Source organism: Acartia tonsa, chromosome 3 (assembly GCF_053477335.1).
Source record: "Acartia tonsa isolate MP-2025a chromosome 3, ASM5347733v1, whole genome shotgun sequence".
Classification (NCBI taxonomy): domain Eukaryota; kingdom Metazoa; phylum Arthropoda; class Copepoda; order Calanoida; family Acartiidae; genus Acartia; species Acartia tonsa.
Genome location: NC_137262.1, coordinates 30,743,289 through 30,767,011, shown reverse-complemented (window position 1 = coordinate 30,767,011; position 23,723 = coordinate 30,743,289). Strand labels below are relative to the sequence as shown.

At 31.4% G+C, this 23,723-nt stretch overlaps 1 protein-coding gene across 1 annotated transcript; it reads left to right on the top strand.

Moving 5' to 3' along the window:
* The first annotated feature begins 16,582 nt into the window (after positions 1-16,582).
* On the top strand, positions 16,583-22,752 carry Poxn (paired box pox-neuro). Its single transcript, XM_080155238.1, has 9 exons — positions 16,583-16,730; positions 17,403-17,523; positions 17,966-18,065; positions 18,590-18,676; positions 18,925-19,027; positions 21,131-21,304; positions 21,671-21,838; positions 22,022-22,116; positions 22,364-22,752. The coding sequence occupies exons 1-9, from the start codon at positions 16,685-16,687 to the stop codon at positions 22,637-22,639; spliced, it is 1,170 nt and encodes a 389-aa protein (XP_080011364.1). The 5' UTR covers positions 16,583-16,684; the 3' UTR covers positions 22,640-22,752.
* The last annotated feature ends 971 nt before the right edge of the window (positions 22,753-23,723 follow it).

Genomic DNA, 23,723 nt, shown 5'->3' with positions numbered 1-23,723 from the left:
CCTTTTGAAGCTGTGCAAGTCGACCTGATGGGTCCGCTGGTTACAAGGAGAGCTGCCGCCAAAACGAGGAGTCAGACAGCAACGAAGAAGGTGTGGGTGTTCGTGGTGGTCTGCAGGTTCTCAGGGGCGTTATGGTTAGATGCCTTGGAAAAGTATGATACCAGCAGTATCCTGTTGTCCCTGCGCAAGTTGGAAGCTGTTCATTGTCTGCCGAAGGTCATAGTAAGCGACATGGGCACACAATTATCCGGTGCTCGCAAGGTTTTAGAGCAGAAGTTGGGAAGCCAGGTAGAGTTTTCCTGGTCTCAGATCCCGGCCCGAGCCCACCATTTCATTGGGCAAGCTGAGAAAATGGTGGGATTAACCAAGAGATTGCTGTCCAAGAAGTTGGTGAATAGTTCTGTTAATTTCAACGAGCTCCTGGTACTGTTGGCGGAGGTTAGCAAGTTGATGAATAGCAGACCATTGACGATAGAAGCTGCGAACGACGTGGAGAATTGGCGGCTGATTACCCCTGGCCAGCTGCTGGGAAATGTTGACCGCCAGCCGTTGTGCAATGTGGCGATGAAACCGGAGGACCAAATTTCCTCCAGGTTGAAGTTGTTGGAAGATTTGTCTGCCCAGTTTTGGACTGCCTACCGCCAGGAGATCCTACCGAAGATATTACGGATGTCCAAGTGGAAGGATGAGATGGCGGAGCCACTAGCTGATGGAGATATAGTTCTGGTTACGAGTACCAATCCGCTGATGAGATGTTTGAGGATGGAAGAAAGACTGCAAGAGTCTTGTTCAGGCTGACAGATAAATCTCCCCTAGAAGAACATGCTGTATCAGTCAGGCAGTTGTTAAAAATTGATTAATAATTGATTCTTATTTTATGGAAATTGAGATTTTTTTTAGTAAAAAGCCACATTTTTCATATGCCTATTTTTATGCCTAAAATAAGAATCAAATGAAATGCGATTGAATTTTATTCTATTTCATATGCTCAAATTTAATTTTATTGAGTTTAAATTCTTTTCAAAAGTACAATTCATTATAAAACTTACCTGAAAAGTTTAACAAAAAGGAATAAATGTGTCGAGGTTGCGTGATTCGATATTTATTCTAAGAAAAAAAAATCAAGTATTTTTTTTAGCAGATTTTTTTTAAAATTATATATGAATTTCAATCAAGTAAAACATTTTTTATTCAGATCAAGGAATGATTGAAAATTCATATTTAAAGTCTCATATTTTTTTTTACAAAGAAAAATTGGTATTTTTTTTCATAATTTCAATGAAAATTCTAACGAAGATATTATTATTTTGCTATTCTTTAAGTATTAAAAAGTTTTATTGTTGATTAAGATATTACAGTTCTTATTCATTAGGTTTGAAAAACTTTCTGCCCAAGGATTTTGAAATATTTTTTCTTACTACTCTTTTTGATGCTTAACAAATTTAGTTTTAAGTACCTATAAATCTTAATTTTCTTGTCTAAGATTTATTTTGTTTTATTTTACCATTATTTGTTTACATTTACATTTCAACCTGATTTCGTAGGTACTTATTGATTTATTAATAATGATTTATTACCTATTGATTATGAAATGATTATTATTTAGTATAGTTGTTATATTTACAACATCATGATTAATAGGATTATCTATTTTAGGATTGTGTATGTGATCTGTGATTGTCATGTGCATGGAATGTTGTATGGTACAAACCAATTCCCATCCTTCTATCCTAAAATGTGAGGTATTATGAGTCCTAGTGAGGGGTATGATATTGTGTATGCATTTCACGGGGTTTCATTTAGTTAGGAGCAAAATTGTCACGTTTTCGGGATGTGGCCATTCTCATGTGATTATGGTGAGTTGAGTTTAGTGAGAAATGTTGCTAGTGCTCAGCGCAAAAAAACCTTGAATCTCGTTAAGGAAGTTAATTTGACTTTCAAACGGGGGGTGTGTCTTAACCTCTTTTCGAGGAAGCTTTGTGTTTATCAAGTTCGAAATTAATTCCTTATCAGTATCCGAAAACTAAGCGCAAATGTCGTCTTTTTATGGCTTTCCCTTCATAATGTGGCGCGGCATGGATTGTTTGTTTATTTTGATGCGCACGTTCTTTACTTTTGAATGAGATATGAGAGCGTGAAGATTTCGGAGAACAAAATTGGGCCTATCATTGGTCTCATAGTGTGTGAACGACCCTAGTATATCAGGGATTTGAAACCATAAGAACTTCAGGTAGAATTTGTTAATTTTATAAGGAAGAATGGTGTATAGGACGATTATATGTAGTTTTTAAAAGGCTTTAGCCAGCTAAGCATGAACTTAATTATGATTAATATATGTTTTAGTAATTTTTATGTGCCTTTATTTTTGCATTCAACAATGATTTATTAAACCAAATAATTTTCCTTTAAAGCCAAAGTTTCCAAAGATTTTTTACCGTAGAGAAAAATGATTTTTAAAAGCAAATAAGATTACGTGGTTATAAATAACTGGAATTATGAATTAATTGATTTTGTAATTTCAGGTCTTTGAAATAATTTCATCAATAAATCTATATTCAAACCTGCTGTTGAAACTTGATGGTTCCTGGTATTGGGGGTTTGTATGTTCGCCAACTGATCTCGTGAACTTCCCGCTAATTCGGAAGTCAAGCTCAACCAAAGTGTCATGGTTGAGACAGTAATTAATTTCAAATTGTAAGAAATAGGATCTCTATATCTGTATATAAACTGTGTAAGACCTCTTAAACGGCTGGCATTTTCGTTTAACATGTTTTTAGGGTGTTTATTATTGGCACAGTACAGGTATTCGTCTATTTGGCAGGGTTCGGGGAGACTACATCACCACCTTCCTACACAACTGTTCATAACTTTAGAGTTTCTCAATTTGCGTTGTGGCATTGTGGGCACACCTGCTAGAAATCATATTTAGCATGTGTAAATAATAAAGTGTGAGTGTGTCATCAATATTATTATTAACATAGAGTAATATTAATAGAGTAGAAATCATATTTAGCATAGAGTTAATAATAAAGAGTGTGTCATCAATATTATTATTAACATAGAGTAATATTAATAGAGTAGAAATCATATTTAGCATGGAGTTAATAATAAAGAGTGTATCATCAATATTTTTATTTTCATAGAGTAATATTAATAGAGTAGAAATCATATTTAGCATAGAGTTAATAATAAAGAGTGTATCATCAATATTTTTATTTTCATAGAGTAATATTAATAGAGTAGAAATCATATTTAGCATAGAGTTAATAATAAAGAGTGTATCATCAATATTTTTATTTTCATAGAGTAATATTAATAGAGTAGTAATCATATTTATCATGGAGTAAATAATTAAGTGTGAGTGTGCCATCAATACTATTACATAGAGCAATATTAATAGATAGGACATCATATTTGGGGGGCTGTTAATTACACTAGTCCCCAAAGTTAATAACGTTTTCTTATTCTACAATTTTGGGGGCTCATTTGGGGGCTCAACTGCTCATTGGAATCTACAGAAAGAGTAATTTTGTGCATTTTACATCAGTTTATCGGCCAATGTCTTATCTCATTAGATCACTGGCCTGTAGAACGAAATTAGGTAAGACCTTTCTATTCTATTTTATTCTAATTACTCTGTGTAAATGATATTTTGGTGTAAATATATGTTGGAAAAATCATTGAGGTTTCTTATGCCTCATTGACCATTGCTGCGTTACTTTATTATATTTTGGGGTAAAGGGAATCTCTTGAACTATGGAAAAAAAAAGTTACTGAAATAATAGAATTATTTTCTCTAACTTTTTTTCAAAAATGATTCTTTTGAAAGGTTTTCAAGGATAAGAGTTTTTCTGATAGTCTTTACATATACATATGAAATAAATGTATTAAGATTATCTTATGATAGTAAAACAACCCGCTAAATAAATTTGTCAATTTCTCAGCTGCTGGGAAAGGTAGAATTCTGATTTTTTGTGTAAAGTTTTGCAAACTATGACACAGTATATTCTTTTATTTTGCATTAATTTACTTTTACATATCTACTTTGTCTAACTCATATGTGATAAATATTTCAATACACATATTCCATACTAAAAGTTATTCTACCGTAAGCTCAATCGTTTTATTTAACAATTATATTTGTCAACTACATATGGATTTGTCAAAGACATATAAAGATACATAAAAGAATAGTCATTTCTTTCATCGTATTATAAACCGCTTTCCGCGGATATAGAATGTACCGGGGCTAAAAAAAAACTAGTTTTAATCTTATGATTGTACATTTTTATATTCGCAGAAAGCTGGATATAATACGATGCTAGACATAGTTTTTTCGTATGGATGAGAACCGGTTTCTATCCACCGGATTCGAATAAATACGAGAAAGTTTTTTATCTGTATCTAGTCATGATAATGTGTTTTAGAGATGGGACTCGATAATAAACCTCCCCCGAGGTTTTTTTGGCATTAAATATTAGCATAGAAAGTACAATCATATCAAAATTAACTGTCTTCTCAAAATGCACAAATATACAACTTTTAGTTTAAATATCTTATAGATCCATCCATCCTGGCGGCCACAGGAGCAGTCCAAGAGTATTTCCAAGAATATTTTAAATCATAAATGTGTTTAAGAATACTAAATTCTATTCTTTGTGACCTTTTTTTGCTGCTTTTATTCGCTTTTGGCCAAAGAAAAGCCGTTTACATGGATACTTGGCACCAGAAGTACCTGGTACCTCGATAGTTCTGCTTAATTGAAATGTCTATGAAACCTATGTAAATTCTATGAGTTCTTATGTCCTTCGCCTTTCTTTCGCTTAAGGACAAACTTGAAAATGAATTTTAACATTTTGTCATTCTTGATATATCAAGTATAAAAGTATATAATGTTATGTTATTCAATTAGGTAGTAAAATCTATTAAGTGAACAAGTCAATTAAGTTTAAAAGTAGCGAAGCAATAACAGGATAATCACATTTTGATTTAAGTCATTTTTAGAATGGTAAATTTTGTGGGAAAATGTTAAATCAGTTATCTAAAAAGGATGAAAACATCCATGAAAGGGAAGGTAATTTTTTTTATAAAATTGCACAAATAAGAAATGCTTTCGATTGTAATATTTTTATTGCAAAACTGGATTATATATGTATATGTTTGGATTATAATCTTGTACAATTGTTAGTAGGAACTGCCTGAATAAAAGACTAATAGATATAAATTATGGAGTTGTTGTGCTTTTATCATATTATTTACTTACTTGCGGCTACGCCCCTACAGGCCTCTAGTGGCACTTTTGGGGCAATCGGGGTTAATTCAACCCATCCCAAAATATAAAACTTTCGAGGACATATGAGAAGCTTCACTGTAAAGAAGAACCATATCGGTCTAGTGGTTAGCGAAATAATTCGGAACACACAGATAATCAGACACACTCATAGACATCCTGTTACTTTTATTTAAGGATAAAGTAGTTGTGCTTATATTACATTATTTACTTAGATCTATTGCATGTATAAAGTTAATATCCGAGATTGTTATCATACAGCTAAATATTCTTTGAAACAGCTAAACTTTCTTTTAAAGATAGCAAAACGTCTTTTAAAATTTCAGTCATACTCATAGTTAGTAGCCCTAAATTATCTTATATACTAAAGTGACAGGATAACTGTATGTAATATGTATGTCCACAAACATCTTGAAAAAGTCTGAATTGCAACCCCCTTCCCCCCCCCCCATAATGCCCCACCCCAAGTCTGTCGTTATAGCTACCCATTTAAACACTAAATTATAAAAACTTTTCAAACGCCATTTTAATTAACTAGTCTTTATTTTCATTTATATTTGGTGGGTGGAGTTGAAGTTTGATATTGATAACCAGTAAGCTGTTTATTTTATAGTTTTAAATAAAGTTAATTGATCAATTATAAGTTACAATTTAATTAAGCAGGTATCGCTAAATATGATGATAACATTAGATTTAAGTTTAATATTTTTTAATAAAAAAAGACTACTTTCTTTTGTAAGATATTAGCTTGAGTGTTAAAACTCTTTATTATGATAATATCTTTGTATATCTGTAATAATCAATCATTAATTAACCCTATTTTAACATCACATTAGCCTATGAAACAGGGATGGGACAATGGGATATTTGAATAGGACAGTAGAAAATTTCTTACCAAATATGGTAAACAAGATTACCCCTCATATAGCTTTTTAATTGATGAAAAAATTTACATACTTTTTTGTACAATTCAAACTAAAACCCCCAAACACTTTTATATTCAGTTTACATCTTATATTTTTAAAAACATTTTATACTGTGCAGTGTATAATTGAAGTCAAATTAAATTTAATAAAAAAATATTCTTGATAAGTCTATTAACATTGACTTTTATACCTATGATAGTATTATTAACCAAATAACCACTGACCTCTTTATCTCCCCCCCCCCCCCTCCCCCCTAATATTCATATTTTCCCTTTATTTCTTATCAGCAGAATACTTAACCCTTGTAATGGATGGTTGCTCACGCCCCGTAACTCCTCCCCCCCCCCTGAATTAAGATTTCCCCATGGTGTTACTGCAATAAAGTGTAATGTTCAAAATTTATTTTTTATGCAGGATTTAAAAATTTTGTATTTTTCCAATATATTTACGAATAAATAGTCTATTTCGAAAATCCTCCTAAACTTACTTAAAATGAATCATGTACTTAAATCAAAATGAGAAGCAGAGAACTAGTAACAACGTTAACTTTCTTTAGGCCTGTTTTACTAATTTTAAACTTAAAGTTTGATGTTTTGTCTGAACACTAGGTCCTTCTGTCCCATTGTAACCTAAACACTGGATGGCATGTGACCATTATTGTTGGAAAGATCATATTTTGATCTTGCGATGATAATATCATATAAACATAGATAGTTTTTAATTTCACGGGATAAAAGGATAAAGTTTAAAAATCTAAGAAATATTCAAACTATTTTTACTACACATAATCATAGTACAAATGACCCTGTAAATATATTTTTTCAAACACTAGATTTTTATTGACTTTTCATTGTTAAAAGATTTTATTATTTTACTTTTATAAATTTTCTTTTACACAGGCACAAATATAATTTTTTCATGAGATTTGTATCTAACTAAGAATAGTTATTCTCGCATCGTATTATAAACAGCTTTCCGTGGATAAAAGATTAAAACCTGTTTTTTAAGCCCCGAGGTGCCGAAGGCACTAACAAAAAAAACTGGTTTTAATCATATGATTGTACATTTTTATATTCGTAGAAAGCTGGATATAATACAATGCTAGACATAGTTTTTTTTCGTGTGGATGAGAACCAGTTCCTATCCACCGGATTCGAATGAATACGAGAAAAGTTAGGCATGACCACTCAGCGTTAAAGCGTTACTTTTGACTTTAAAAAACTACAACAACTACATACACCATTTTTGAAAGAAAATTTCCCATCACAATTACATATAAAATAGGCTTTTTGATGTAATTCACTATGCCTTGAGTCCTGTACTATTATAAAATGATATGTGACTGTATGTATGGAATAATGTGTCATGATCGAAATACTTTATGTTTATCAAGTAAATGATACTAACCTATAGATTAAGAGATATAAGTTTTCCGGAATTTTAATGTAGGGAGTAGATTTGAAATCTGCATCAAATTTTAAGGATTTTTTATAAAATTCGTTTTTTGTAAAATTCTTTATCTAAAAGCGAAAATACATTTTAAGTTAATTAATTTTGACCAATAGGATAGGTAGATTTTAAACTACCTGCGCTCTAATTGGTTGAATGATGTACGACATCCAATCAGAGCGCAGATTTTTTAAATCCACCAATCACAGATGCCAAAATTAATTAACTTAATTTGTATTTCCGCTTTTAGATAAAGAATTATACAAAAAACGAATTTTATAAAAAAAATCCTTAAAATTTGATGCAGATTTCAAATCTACTCCCTACATTAAAATTCCGGAAAACTTATATCTCTTACTATAGATACCACAGAGATAAACGGGAAGGTAAAGTTATTTATATGATTGGCATATTGATTCCTGTAACAATTAATTCATTTTAGAAAGCTTAGCATCTTTATATTCATTGCATTGCCAGAAATGTCTTACGTCCATTTAAAACATGATGAATTTTAATTTATTCTATATTCATCTGATTTTTGGAACAATGATTCCTGGGACAACAAGGTATAATGTTAAATGCGAAGCATCTCTATAATGTAGACCTGAATTGTCAGTATTTCATAAACAGAATCCTGTATTTAAGCAACTTTGCATAATATATAGTTTTAGATTTTGTTAAGTTTTGACACTCTACAAGTGTCAATATTCGTTTGTCTTACCGTCTGATTTTAGAGCTTCGCTTATATGAATGTTGTCATATATTTACTCTAACAAAATGAACCATACGTTTTCCCTGATATATATAAATAGACATACCAAAGAATGTATGTATGTCGCATTATAATAGCAGGTGCTTTATACAGTTGCATTAATATCTTTATCTATGTTAATCATTTCATCCATTAAATCATTTTACATTATTTTTAAAAATTAATTAGAAATATTTTATAAAAGATAAGTGTACTACAATTAATTGTAAAACTTAACCTTACATGAATATATGTATAATGTTATTCAATTGGGACCTCGTAAACAGCTGGACTAGGAATCAAACAATTTTCTGGAAAGCTTTACATAGGTTCAGGGTTGGTTTAGTCTATAAGGTAGGAGGGAAAAGGACAACCCGCCTATAAGGAAAATAACCCTCGAAATAGAATATAACCCACTTCTCAAAATTATGTCTTCTATTATTTATCTTATGAATGTTAGGTTAAGGAATATATATATTTTATGTAACAGGCTAAGGTTATTTATCCAATTAAATTAAATTGTTTTTAATTTCTAAACTACTTTCATTATTTACAAGGTTTTTCTATAGTCAAATTAAATCGCAACATGATTTAAAAAGTTACCTATACATACATTGCAAGGAAAACAAGATAGCTAAAAGTAAACATACATATATGTATGTCTAAGAAGTATGATAATCCATTGTTATAATTGGGTTATTATAGCTTCCTATATTCTCCTGCTAATATGTGTTTGTATGCTTCAACAGGAGCAACTATTCTTAAATATGAAATATCAACTAACTGGAGAGATATGTAAATTAAAGATGAATTAAGATTTTTATAACAGTAATGCGCATTTTCAAATGCAGAATTTTATAAGATTGAAGAAAGACTTTTTAATATTCTCCCTTTAAAACACAAGACAATTTAAAAGGTAAATTCTGTAGGGAGGGTAAAACACATCATAAATATCTTTTAAATTTTTAATTTGAACCTCCAATCCCTTAATTCGGTTCCCATTTCGAACCTTTATCGTTTAGGAGGGGGTGGGGGGTATATCGTATCACCATGTTTAAAAAGTCAGTTGTTAAAGCCTTCTACCTTATCCACAAAGGAAATGGGAGAGAAATAATAAGATTGAATGGGGGTTTGGGCGTTATACCCCCCTTCCCCTTCCACAACGACCATTAAGTGTTAAATTTTGGTCTGTTATAACTTCTATTGTGTATTGATTTTTAGAATACATGTCACATATCCCTATTTATATGTGTGGTCCAAAGAAAAGATAATAATAGAATGGAATTTTATTAGACCAAACACATAGTAGCTAAAGGGTAAAATAATCATTAGCTTTTGTAATGTATGACAGTTTAGTTTCAGTAGAGGAGCTTCTTTACGTATCGGTCATACTTTTAGGCTCTTGCTTTTCCCCTTCTTCTCCGATTTTTTTTTTTTTTTTTTTTTTATTCTTTAAGGAATATTTATATTTGCATCCTTCTCAAGAAAAAGCAAAAAGTAAATATTTTATTATTCTTTACACCAATTTGATGTATTATATAAAAAAAATAAGAGAAAGTCTGAACCTACAGGTGCCTTCAGGAGCACGGCTCGATTAAGCCGCCCTTGCCCTCTCAGCCGCTGCGGCTTTGTATTTCTCAGCCGCCCACATTTAAATAATGATCAAAAATTTTAAAATTCTCCTTTCTTATTCTATGTGCCTTTCTTCATATATACGCATACGCCCACGACCAATAAATAAATCAAATTGATATGTTATATTGTTATTCACATTAATAATTTACATTGGGAATATTATTATTAATTGACATTTAGATACTTATTATCAGCGCAGCTACTCCAAAAACAGTGGCGTGCGCATCGATTCGCCACTACTGTAAAACAATAACATGTCCGTCAGTCTGCTTCTCTATCACTACGCAATAACAAGTTATATATTACTTAAGGTATTGTTTATTGTTAGAATTTGAGGAATTTTTAAAAAATAAACTACATTATACAAATGTGAGAATCTCTGATTTATTGACAATACCACCCATTTACTTTATAATATGCGTTCTTGTTTAACTTCAAAATATTATCATAATTCTTTCTTGGGAAACCTTTTAAAGACATACATTTATACATACATACATTTTTAATTGATTTGTTCACCTTAGCTACAAATTCAGAATTTCAATACTATATCATTTTCCCAATAGAAGTATGAAGAAATTTATGATTGAATAAGATTCATTCAATTGTAAAATGAAGTGGGCGGATTCACAAATTCTCTTTCTGTCAAAATTATCCAGAATTAGTGTTTCTATGAAAAAGCTAGAAAAAAACTTTTTAATTACAGCAAACAGATAAGAATCCATGTGATGTTCTTACAAAATTCATCAAAATTGAAATTTATTTTGTAATTGCTTTCTTTATCCTTTAAAACAGCCTGAAACCTTCCGGTAACTCATGAAGCTTCCCTGAAAAGTACAACCAATTCAGACGAGCATTTTCCGAGATCTTTAGCCTCAGGCAAAAATTATTACTTTCTACTCAAGGATACACATTTTAAAAACTTCAATCATTCGATAATGTGTTTTGTTGTATCGAAACAATGACGATTAAAAGCTTATTAATCAGCAGCAAAGGTTATTACAATCGAACATTAACACTTGTATAGTGTCAGAACTGAATAATCAGAATATAAATGTAGAAAAGTCGAACGAAACAAAATTGTAAATAAATCTGCTGAAAAACTGCTGAAATACAGAATATTGTTTTAGGACATACTTACATTTTTAGGACTTTCTTTGCTTATAACAATGTACTTTGTTGTCCTAGGAATCAGTATTCCAAAAATCAGATCAATCGGATAATTTAATCATATAAAAAATTGATGTTAAAAAAGTTTTTAAAAAGCAACATGTTTAAAATGGACGTACGGACTTTCTGGTAACGATTATAGAGTAGCCTCGCTTTCTAACTCGTACCTAACTCCTATAGGAACCATCATGCAATGTTTGAAATCGATAGGACAATTCTAAAATGCCTAAATTAACGAAAAGAGCTATCCGTTACGTACGGACGGACCAAGCCTAATTATAGAAAAGCTTCGTTTTTAATAATTATAGAAAAGCTTCGTTATTAATAATTATAGAAAAGATTCGCTTTTAAAAACCGGGCATTATATAGTAGTCATTCATGTGCCTTTATTTGAGACAAGCAATTTAATTTTTATTTAATTTTGTTACATATTTTTACACAGTTTTAGCTACAATGTATAAACACTCTTAAATCCTAGGTGCACCCTATCTGTTCTTCCAGTGCCTCCCAAGGGACCTCTTGGGTGCTCACACTTTCAGAGGCAAGATCCTTTTTATGACCAACGAATCTCGAATCACCCCCTACCCGTTCATTTATTAAATAGGATGAAAAGTTTCATGTACTTTAACGAAAACCTACTTTTAGACCAATCAACCCTCGCCTCACCCTATATCTTGCTCTTGTGGGTGACTCTTACCCTGTAGAGCCCTAAGTATTATCTGCGGGAATCTTCTAACCTTAACCTAACCTTTACTATTATAATGACGATAAAATTTTCTGTAGATGGTTAGTTTATGAAACCCGCTTTTATGATATGTTTGGTTAGGTTAAGTTAGGAGTGACCTATAGGCTTATGGTAAATTCAGGGGGATTTAAATTCCTTAAAGACATAGACGGGGTGTTGGGTATCCACTTGCGATAAAAAACGATTCCTTTCTATAGGAAACTCACACGCCAATTTAAACTTTTATTTATCACACTCGCACACCACTTTTAAAAGATTTTCTACAATCAAGATTAGTCTGTCCGCTTGTGCGACCTTAACAGATAACTCTTATCGTTGGTTTACGCACGTCCTATGATTTTCAAAATGATTCCTCTAATAGTTTTGTATAATATAGAAAGCTTAGCAACTAATAACATCACCAGAAAGTATTACGTTCTTTTAAATGTCGAAATAACATACCATAGTAAGATTAAAGGCGCCGTTTCTATGTTCGTCTGATTTGTTGAGTTTAGCTTTTACGGATGTTGTCATCCTTGTTAGATATAGGAGAGAACATAATATCGCGAGTTTTAACACCTTAATCAGTTGCCTAAGAGTTTATTTTTCATAAGTTTTTCTATCCATGCTTCAATTCTTAATATAAATATAAAAATTCCATGCATTAATTTATATATCATTTTAGATATATGTACATTTATTTGCAAACAAGCATGAAAACATCTATAAAAAGCGAAGCTATAAAATCAGCTTATAGTTTAAACGAACATTAATATTTGTAGAGTGCCAGAACATTGCATAGAGATGGTTCGGTTATAATATAGTACCTTGTTGTAATAGGATAATAGGAAACAGTACTCAAAAAATCAGCTTGTCATGTCATAGAGTTGCTACGCTTTCTGAGTCGTACCTAACTGTTATAGGAATCATTCTGCAAAGTTTGAAATCGTTAGAATAATTCTAACCTGTTTAAATTAAGGAAAAGGTCTAACCGTTACGGAAGGCCGGACTGACCTTAATAATAGAAAAGCTTCGCTTTTAAAAAACAGAACTTAACTTACAATTATGTTTTTTTTTATTTTAGATACATGTCAAAATAGCTTTACTTTTATGTAAAAAATCAGCGAGGTGAAAAATGATAAAAAATGTTCTAGGATTAATTTTGTAAATGCTCTAATCTGTTAATCTAACACACTTTTATAAGTGTTTAACAGAAAAGCGGATGTTTTTTCTATGGAGGTTTGTAAGAGAAGAAGAATTCATTATCAATTAAAATAAATTCTTTTATCTTCATAGAGCTCAAATTGTAAAAAAAAAGATATGTGGTTGATTAGATGTATAATGTATTTTTTTAATATTAATATTTTAGATATCATAAAAATGTTTTCTCTTATTCATTCGAATCCGGTGTATAGAAACCTGTTCTCATCCATACGAAAAAACTATGTCTAGCATCGTATAATATCCAGCTTTCTACGAATATAAAAATGTACAATCATAAGATTAAAACCAGTCTTTTTAGCCGGTGCCTTCGGCACCTCGGGGCCAAAAAAACTAGTTTTATTCTTATAATTGTACATTCTATATCCGCGGAAAGCCGTTTATAATACGATGCGAGAAATAACTATTAAACTCGGTTAGAGTTATATGATTAACCATCTCATTTTCAATTAGTCATATTTTTCTAATTATCGTAGTGCAATTTTTAAAAGCGAAGCTTTTCTATAATTAGGGTCGGTCCGTCCGTCCGTACGTCCGTCCGTACGTCCGTCCGTCCTAGATAGATAGCTTTTATTCGTTAATTTAGGCATGTTAGAATTGTCCTATCGATTTCAAACTTTGCATGATGATTCCTGTATGCGTTAGGTACGATTTAGAAAGCGTAGCAACTCTATAATCATTACCAGAATGTCCGTACGTCCATTTTAAACATGTTGATTTTTCTAATTTTTTAGCAGCTAACTTTTATGTGATCTAATTATCCGTTTGATCTGATTTTTGGTATATTGATTCCTGGGACAACAAAGAACAATATTTTAAGCGAAGCAACTCTATAATCAAATCCTAAAAATGTAAGTATGTCCATAAACTCAATAAACATTATCCTGTATCAAGAAGTTTTTCAACAAATTTACTTACAATTTTGCTTCGACTCTTATACTTTTATATTCTGATAATTCAGTTTAGACACTATACAAGTGTTAATGTCCGTTTGTCCTACCATTTCAGTGCTTCGCTTTTATGGATGTTGTCACCCTTGTTGATACAAAAATGCAAGTGTTATATGTATAGTTTGTCAGTGTACCTGCAAAATCAAGAGAATTCTGTCAAATTTCAATACATGTAAACTATTTTGACAAATTAACATCGACAGTATTTCTGCTAGTTGTATAATTGGCAACGTCCTGTACTAACTTACGTTACATATTCATATTTACATTGGTTCCATTTAAATTTCATTCCATATAAGTTTGAAAGTCCATCGTTTTCAATCATTTTATACAGAAACCAAGTTTTCTCAACTCTAAAATATTCCCATTTAAATCGACCTTGAGAAAAGTTGCAAACTTTTACTAATGTAGGGAAAGGTAAATTGATGATAAATTGATCTTCTTCAATATTTAATTAACCTGTTTGTTGTGTTTTTCTATTTTTTAATGAATTCATGCAGGCAGAAAGGTTTTTGGCGCACAACTGGTGTAAGTCAGTGATAGAGAAGGAGGACATTTGGCTGTTCATTACTCTAGTCCCCAATTTTTTATAATGATATTTTCTTATTTGTTGGCTTATTACCTTTAGGTCTTATATTGAATTTTTATTGGTTGGTTCATTAAATTGAGTGTTGTAATTTTTTGTAACGTCATTGGGGATGTGCATCAATGTCCATTGTTTTATCCCTTGAGATTACAGGGTTTATGTGCCTATTCCTTATACCGGATATTTTTGCTATTTAGACAGAACAATTTTTATTCAATTAACAATCCCTATACCCCTGATATTTCCACATATTTTGTCACAATTATTCCTATTTTAAGTTGTGCTTGTTGAATTTAAATTGAATGGCTCGGCTTTTCAGTACAAATATGCTTATTCTATATTATATAGTAAAAAAGATTTTTTGTGAAGCTAAAGGTCTCACAAACTGCTTGTCCGAATAGGTTGTACTTTACAGGGAAGCTTTGTAAACATTTTGGGTGGTTTTAACTTTTTAAGGCTTTTTTTCTAACATCCTCCGCCCTCCCTAAGAGGCTAAAGGCAAAGCAACTAGTTTAGTTTGTATACGAATATCTGATTTTAAAAATACATAGGTTAAGTTTATAATTAGGTGGTAAGCCAAGCAGAGTAATGAAGTAAGACATGCCCAAAGCTTTGGTCAAAACCTGAACACAAATTAACAATGTTGAATAATTAAATCTCCGTATTCTTATAAATATGATTAGATTTATGTATTTTCAGTAGCGAAGCTACTCTATAATTTGAAATGTCCGTCTGTCCGTATGTTTTTATAGTTTATTTGACAATAAGATTTTTTTTGTTATTATCCATTATATTCGGGTTTTTTTAAGTTTTAGTTCTTAGGAAGATATAGACTGTTTATTTGACTTATCTTTGCCCAAACATTTCTTTGTTACTTTAAAAAAGATTGAACGTCTCTCTAATAAAAATTGGCTCTGAAGAAAAGAACTTTAAAATCGTTCGCATTGCTTAAAACATGTTAATTTTACTCTGTTAAGATATAATAACCATGAAAATTTAGTTAAAAACAAGAATTTATAGATAAAGTATCAAAAACTTGAAAGATTTTCAATTGAATCATCAAAAGATAGAAAATTCTTAGTTCCATTCTATTCCCGTATTCCTATTGGTTGTGAGTGGCGGAACTGTATGGTATTCCCGTGCTGTGATTAGCTGCTCTTGGCGAGACTGTTATAGTTACGCCCAGAGAACACACAAACACACACACACAAAATAGGGGGCTTTAAAAGTGTTTATACAATGTCTTAAAAAAAATTAAATAATTTCAAGAAGAAAATATTGTTTTGATGAATTTACGGGTGGAATGTAGCACTCAAAGAAGACTATTTTGCCACTAAAATTTTCACTAATAAGCTATTATCAAGAGATTAATACATTTTTCCTTACATTTCAATGTAAAAAGAACTACTTTATGATAAACATACTCTCAAAAGTTGCAGGTAGAACAAACGTATCTATAAATAAAGAAAAATAAATCCATTAAAATTATTCTTTCAAGAAAGTTAAAATAGACAGGTAAAGAATTAAATAAAATTGTATGGTACAAAAGTTAAAATTTCAAAGGAACAAAATTGTGTTTTTTACAAATTGTTTTTGCTTGCTTTTTTTGAAAAACACCGGTGCTCTTGAGGGAATTGGAACGCAATGGAAAAGGTTAGAACCACCACTCAGAGGGGGGGGGGGGGGGGATAAAGTATTATGATGTGCTTCTAACCATAAATGGAATGGTTAGGGATATGCTACGCACACTGGAAAGGGGAGGGGGAATAACTTTTGACTTTTAACAGAAATATTCCAGGGGGGGGGGGGGGGGGGGGTAGAAAAGTATGATATTCTTTTATATGCCGCCAAATAGGAATTAAGCAAATCATTTCAGTCATAACTAGTCATTTGTTAAGAGATTTTATGGTGAATTTAAATATAAAAAACAAACATCAAAAAAAAAGACTGTTTTATTGAAAATTGAAAGTTAAAAAATTGTTATGAAATCTGCTGGTCCCTCGTCTTCCAGAAAGATGCCACATTCAGGTTGCTATTAAAAATATTCTAATATTAATATAAATAATTTATTTTACAGTATGACTTCGAAACCAGTTAATATCCCCTGGATTGGAACCGGTTCTCAGCCATACTAAATAAATCATGTATAGCATCGTATTACATATAATTTTCCACGAAAATAAAAATACAAATCATAAAACTGGTTTCAATCTTATATATAACTATTTATTTTATAGTACGATAAGATAAATAACTATTTTATGATTCTTCAATGATTTATTATGTGCTTAATTTTTTTTCAAATCCAAAAAAACACTATATATCTGGATCGAGCAATTTAATTTATTTGAGATTTCACAACAAAAATTTTAGTTTCGTTGATGGAAAAAAATGAAAATGAACTTATGTTTAGATTTAATTTATTTACGTTATGAGAATATATTTTTAAAACAATGATATTTATTAAACTCGGAGAAAGAGAGGAAATTAGAACGTAAATTAGACTGGCAGGTACCCAAAGTTGATACCCTGTTATCATATTCGTTGGCTTAAAACTTTAGGTTCTTTTATAGAATTTCGATTGGAACTTTAAAAACAATTTGTTTCTAAATCTTTTCAACCCAATAATTTCAATCTACAGAGGTAGTGGTAATTTAATTTATCATCATTGGGAATGCTTATCAATTTTCATTATTTCAGGGCAAGCTGGCATCAACCAGTTGGGTGGTGTCTTTGTAAATGGTCGACCTCTACCTGACATAATAAGAAGAAGGATTGTTGAACTGGCCCTAATGGGTGTCAGACCTTGTGATATCTCAAGGTAATTGCTTTTTTTCAGATTTTGCAGACACAATGAAAATAATTTAAAAACTTCATGAGCATGAATGCGAAAAAAGTTATAAAATAGCATGCTATAATTGTTATCAATAATAAAATGCAAAATATTATCATTATATTGTTTTAAGGGCTTTATTTCTTTTACTGGGGGAAAATTGGTTGTACCTGTCCAATAAGAAATTATAAATTATACAGATATCAATGCATTAGGAATGTTTAAAGATCGAGCATTTAAAGTTTACTTAAAATAACTGCTCTTAAAATACATTGAAAATGTATCTGCATGATTTTAGGAACGGAGAAGACCTTATTTTCATTATACTTAATTACACAGTTTATAACAAAAATCTCACTTTTTAATTTTGATCAAAAACTAACTACATAAGTTAACCAAAGAGTAAACACTTAAAATTTCTTTTATTTAGGCAACTTCTAGTCTCTCATGGATGTGTCTCAAAAATTTTGACAAGATTTTATGAAACAGGATCTGTTAAGCCTGGTTCCATTGGTGGGGCTAAACATAAGGTATGGTTTTAATAAACCAAGGATGATAACATGTATTCAATGAAGCTCTAAAATTTGACGGATATCGTCATAGAGGGAAAGCTGAAATTTGTTGAAATTTATAAAAGTATATTGTAACTTCATAATTTTAAACAATTACTTTTGTAAATCTGTTGCAAAAGTGCTTAATTACAGGATACAGTCAAGGATATACTTACTTTTGAGAACGACTTAATTAGAGAGTCTACATTTTTCACTTCTAACATTCCAAGAATCATAATTTCAAAAATCAGATGAATAATTCATAATAATTTCATATTAAAATGTTAACAAAAAGTAAAAAAAAACCTACTAACTTTCTGGCAAATATTAAAAAGTTACTCCACTTTCTAAATTGTTACTTAACTGTCACAACAATCATAATCATGTAAAGTTTGAAGTTGATAGGACAATTATAAAATGCCTATATCAACAATAAGAGCTATCCTTCACGGAGGTATGACGATTATAAAAAATAACCTTATTTAATTGGTATTATTTTTCAGCAAGTAGCAACTCCAAGTGTGGTTAAAAGAATTGTTAGAATTAAAACAGAAAATCCTGGAATGTTTGCCTGGGAAATTAGGGAACAGGTATTCCTTTACGGGATTTTTCAAAGTTTCCATTATTCAAAGTGGAATGGTGTCTGTCTGTTCATCCGTCCGCCTGAAGCTTAGGTCTAGCTGTGCATCAGTATGTCATTGTTTCTTATTTTGATAAAATACTGCTTTTCTAAGATTTTTAATAATACTACAATGAGAAATATTTTTCTATCAATTTATATTAAGAGCAGTTGATGAGATTTCTTGTCTTTAACACATAGATTTGATTTTTTATTTAGCTTGTTGCCCAGCGAGCCGTAGAACCCTCCAGTATACCCAGTGTATCATCAATTAATAGAATTCTAAGAAATGCGGGACATCCTATTATGGAACCTGATCCAGGTAAAAGCTTTGAGAGGTCCTATTTTATCCTAACATAAAATTAACAGGATGTCTGTCATTATGTCTGTAGCTTAAGATCTCACTGTACCGATATGGTTCTTCTTTATAGTGTATAGGTCCAGGGAAGATTTATAACTATTTTAGGGGAAGGTACCTCCACCACCTCAAGAGAAATCGCCCTTTGAATTGAATAAAATCCCCGCTCCCATTCTTCAAACAAAAAGAATTCTTTTTAAAACTAGGGTCGATTTAAAAAAAACTAAAACTAAAAACTAATGTACAACTATTTATATTTTGGGTGGTTTTAACTCCATCATGTGTATAGAGGTATTGTAAATACCAATCTTAGATTTCTTTGAAAGAAATTAAAATCTTTGAATCTTGTGCAGCTCACGGTGAAATGTTCCTGTTAGTTAAAATCTATGAACTCTGAAGGCAGCTAACGACCAAACGGTGAAACTTTCTTTGTATATCATTATATTTTAGCTATTCTAGATTATTTATAGACCTTTTAATGTCACCTTAAACAGTGTACGGGCATGACATTTACCTTCAGCCGGGTGGCAGCTGTTTACCTTTAAAGTTTATAGATTTTTGGAGATAATCGTTAGAAGGAAAATTTTATTACAATATTAATTTTGCATTATGATACAAGGGGGAATGCTATTTCTTTTAGAATTTGCATGGCAGGTTAAAACTGTAGAGAAGAGTAAGACTAGTCCATTAATCTCAACTTTTCAACCAAGTTTGGTTGCATGGAAAGAAGAAAAGTGTAGAAAAAAAGTTTAAGGAAAATGTGAGCTTTCTGTTCAACAAACATTACGTGAGTTGGATGCTTTCTTCAACCACTGTAAAAAAAAACATGTACTCTAATTCAGGAATCTAAAGGGATAAAACAATTGCCGATAAATTGATGTAAATTCACAATAATGATGCACAAAAAACCTCTTCTGTAGATTACAATTAGTGGTTAAAACGTTTGGATATTCAATTTAATGAACCAATCGATCAAAATGCAATAATAGTCAACAAAGTTGTTGAGACAACGAATAAGAAAACGTTACTGTAAAACTCTGGGGAATAGTGTAATAAACAGTCTAATGTCCCCTTCCTACCCTCCGATAAAATCCTCTTTTATGAAATTATATTTGCCTTTTTGAGTACTGTATCGGTATCCAACTAATCTACTATCAACAGATAATTTTTACAGTGTAAAAATTAATGTTCGTGCGTGTGTGTGTTTGTGTGTGACGTGGGTGGATGAAGTTTAGTATGGCAGGTGTAACTCTGACCCTCCAGCAGAGAGCTTGGATCATAATGGCAGGCACAGGATGGCACACACGATGGCCAGAACAGGAAATTTACAGAGTGATCTGCTCATGCAACTTTCATGGTGTGCAAACATTTCTGCTAAAAATAACACAAAGATAACAGTGCACAATAGCAAAACCTAATACCCAAGCATAAAATGACGGAGACTATGAAATGAAATGATTTCATCAATACAGCAACTGATTAAATACCCTAACAAAGTAAAAATGGAGATTGTATGTATTTGTATATTGATAATGATGTACTTACAAAGAGACGGACTTATATAGATAGATATTCCTACAGAGCAATGACATTTTGGGAGAAGTTTTGCAATTATTACTTTTTTCTTTCATCAAGTTTTTTATTGTAATGAAAATAGGCTGTTTTGTGTAAATACCAACATACCTTATCTTTCCAATATCTTTAAATGATGGTAGAAAGGCAAACTTTATTTTCTTATCTGATTATTCTATTTAATTTATTTTTATATTCACTTATATATTATATTAGAAAGTTTGTTTAATGTTTAGTAATTAGCTTGTTTTTCCAGTTATCACTTTTGTGAAGCTTTAAATTTCAACAGCTATGTTTTCAATATAAGACAGAAAATAATATTACTTTGTATTGATTATATTTGGTAATAAAAATTGGGGCCAATAAATCACAATTTAATAAAAGTACACAAAAATCTATGTGTTAATGAATAAAAGAGTGATCGTTCTTAAACATCCCTAGTAGATGGGACAATCTAATTACCTAATACTTTACTTTCATTAATCAAAATTTCAGGACCCCCAACAACATCTGAGGGAGGAGAGACAAGGATGACACAAATCCATCAGCAACAGCAACAGCAACAACAAGAACAAGGAAGTTCTGTGGGTCGCAGCGGACCAGTTCTACCACCCACCCTGCCATGGCCTATACCTGCATTCTACCCTGGCATCTGGTCGCAGTACACAGGTATACATTGAAAATTTTAAATACTATATTTCCGTGGCGTGTACATTTATTGGCGGTATCCACTTAGATTTTTTTTTCAATTTTAATTTTTTGTACAGTTGGGATAAAACTATGACTCTGGCCGAGAACGATAATTTTTTTACAATTAGGTAAGGTTAGGTTATAGGGGCTACCTTGTTCCAAATGTAACCTTACCTTACCCAAAGTAAAGTAAAACATGAATACAAGAAAAACTAACCCTCCCATAAATTTCAATTATTTCAAAATAATTTGTGTTCGACTAGATACTTTGAGGGAACTGACGTTTTATTTTATAATTTTCAGCAGACGAAATAAAGAAAGAAACCAAAGAGAATTGTATTTCAGGTAGCTCAAGTGAAACAACGGCCAGCTGGTTTCAGCAATGCCTCCAGTCACCAGCAGCTTATCAACAGCTAGCAGCTGCTTCAGCAGCCACAGCCTTGGCGGCAGCAGCATCCAGAGCGGCTGATAATAGTACTAGTCATATTGCAAGGACAGATAATGATAACCAAGGTAATTGTTATTTATCGCATCGTATTATAGACAGCTTTCCGCGGATATTAATATGAAAAATAAATTAGATTTTAAAAAGTTAGCAATAATGGATTTACATGACTTTTTAGTATGGTTTAGAACCGGTTTTAATCATCCAACTTATATTACTCGGTTTTAAAGTTATATATATTTTTCTGTTAGCTTTTGAAAGAGGAGAGAATGATTTAGTTGCAAGACATACAAATCATCATTTATTACATCTTCAACGACAAATGATGGCTTCACATTTTCAAAAGGTTTGAAATTTTCATTTAGACATCTTAATTATGAATGTCAGATAGTTTCAGAGAGGCAAGGGACATTGGGCTGTTTATTACACTAATCCCCACAGTTTTATAATAATATTTTCTTATTTATAGGCTTAACAACTTTGGGGACTTTTTTTGAACTTTGAATGGTTGGCTCATTAAGTTGAGTGTCCAAACGTTTCAACCACTAATTGCAATGTACGAAATGGTATATTATTAAACTATTTATATTAAGGCGTTAAAGGCAGATGACAATATAGCAGAATCCCGGGAATCTAGCAGACCAGCACGAACAAGCTTCTCCATAGATCATCTCCTTGGCCGTGCCACAACAGAACATTCCAGAACAACAGTGTCGCCAGATCATGATAAATCAATGTCGCCAGTGCATCATCCGGCGGCCATTTTTAATATTAGTCAAGAGAGTCTACGGATAAAGTCAGAAGTTTCTCATGATGATATAGAGGAGGATAGTAATGAGGAACAGAATCTTAATGTTGAAACAGATTAATTAATTTTGAACAAGAACAATTACGTTTATTATATAAAATAGTAAGGTTTTTAATCTGAAGCTTAACATTTCAACTGAAAGCCTGGTTTCATAGTATTGAACACAGTAGCAAAGTAGGGTTGGGCCGGATACTTTTTTGGCCGGATACCGGATACCGGATATCCGGCTGATTTCAAATGCCGGATATCCGGCCAACGCCGGATATCCGGCAAATATCCGGTTATCCGGCCAAATTACCGGATATTCGGCCGGATAAACGGCCAAATTACCAGATATTAAAGTAGTAAAAAACAATTTCTTCAGAAATCTTATATAAATTTACATAAAGTTAAACTTATTCAGAAAAAATGTTCTTCTAGCTTCAATAATAAGAAAATTATAGCCATTTTGATTTTTAAAAGCAGAGATTTTAAGTGTAAAGTATAAAAAATTATAGAGCCGGATATCCGGCCGGATAGTTTCAATATCCGGTATCCGGTCGGATATTGAAAATGGCCGGATATCCGGCCACACCGGATATCCGGCCCAACCCTAAGCAAAAGCAAGCTAATAATTGATGGAAAATAAGAGTAAACAGAAATGCAGTGATATATTCCTTAACAGTAACAATAAGTAAGAATTTCTGAATAATTTTTACCATAAAATACAGATACTCTCAGCTGCAAGCGTTTTTGACTGTTTCTAGGGGGAGGGGGGATAGGGGTAATTGTAAATACACAAAAGAGATAACAAGAACTGCGCAAATGCTGTATTCTTGTTTTAGTAGTGAAGTGGACGGACTTCCCATTTAAACAAGTTATAGAGTAGAGGCACTACTTAGAGAAAAACATCTATTTTAAATGAAATTTAAATATCTTGAATTTTAGTCATTTCTTGTATTATTTTAATAAACAATTTCTAGTCCAAAATTCTAGTTATACTATAAAATTGTAAATAAAACTTATGTTATGAAAATTTTAAATTGTGCTATCAAATTAATTATATATCATTGTTTCTCAAAATCATTTATGTATCAATGCAACTTGAATAAATATGTCAAATTTTGAAATGTTAAATATAATATTACTAAAATAATTCTACCTCA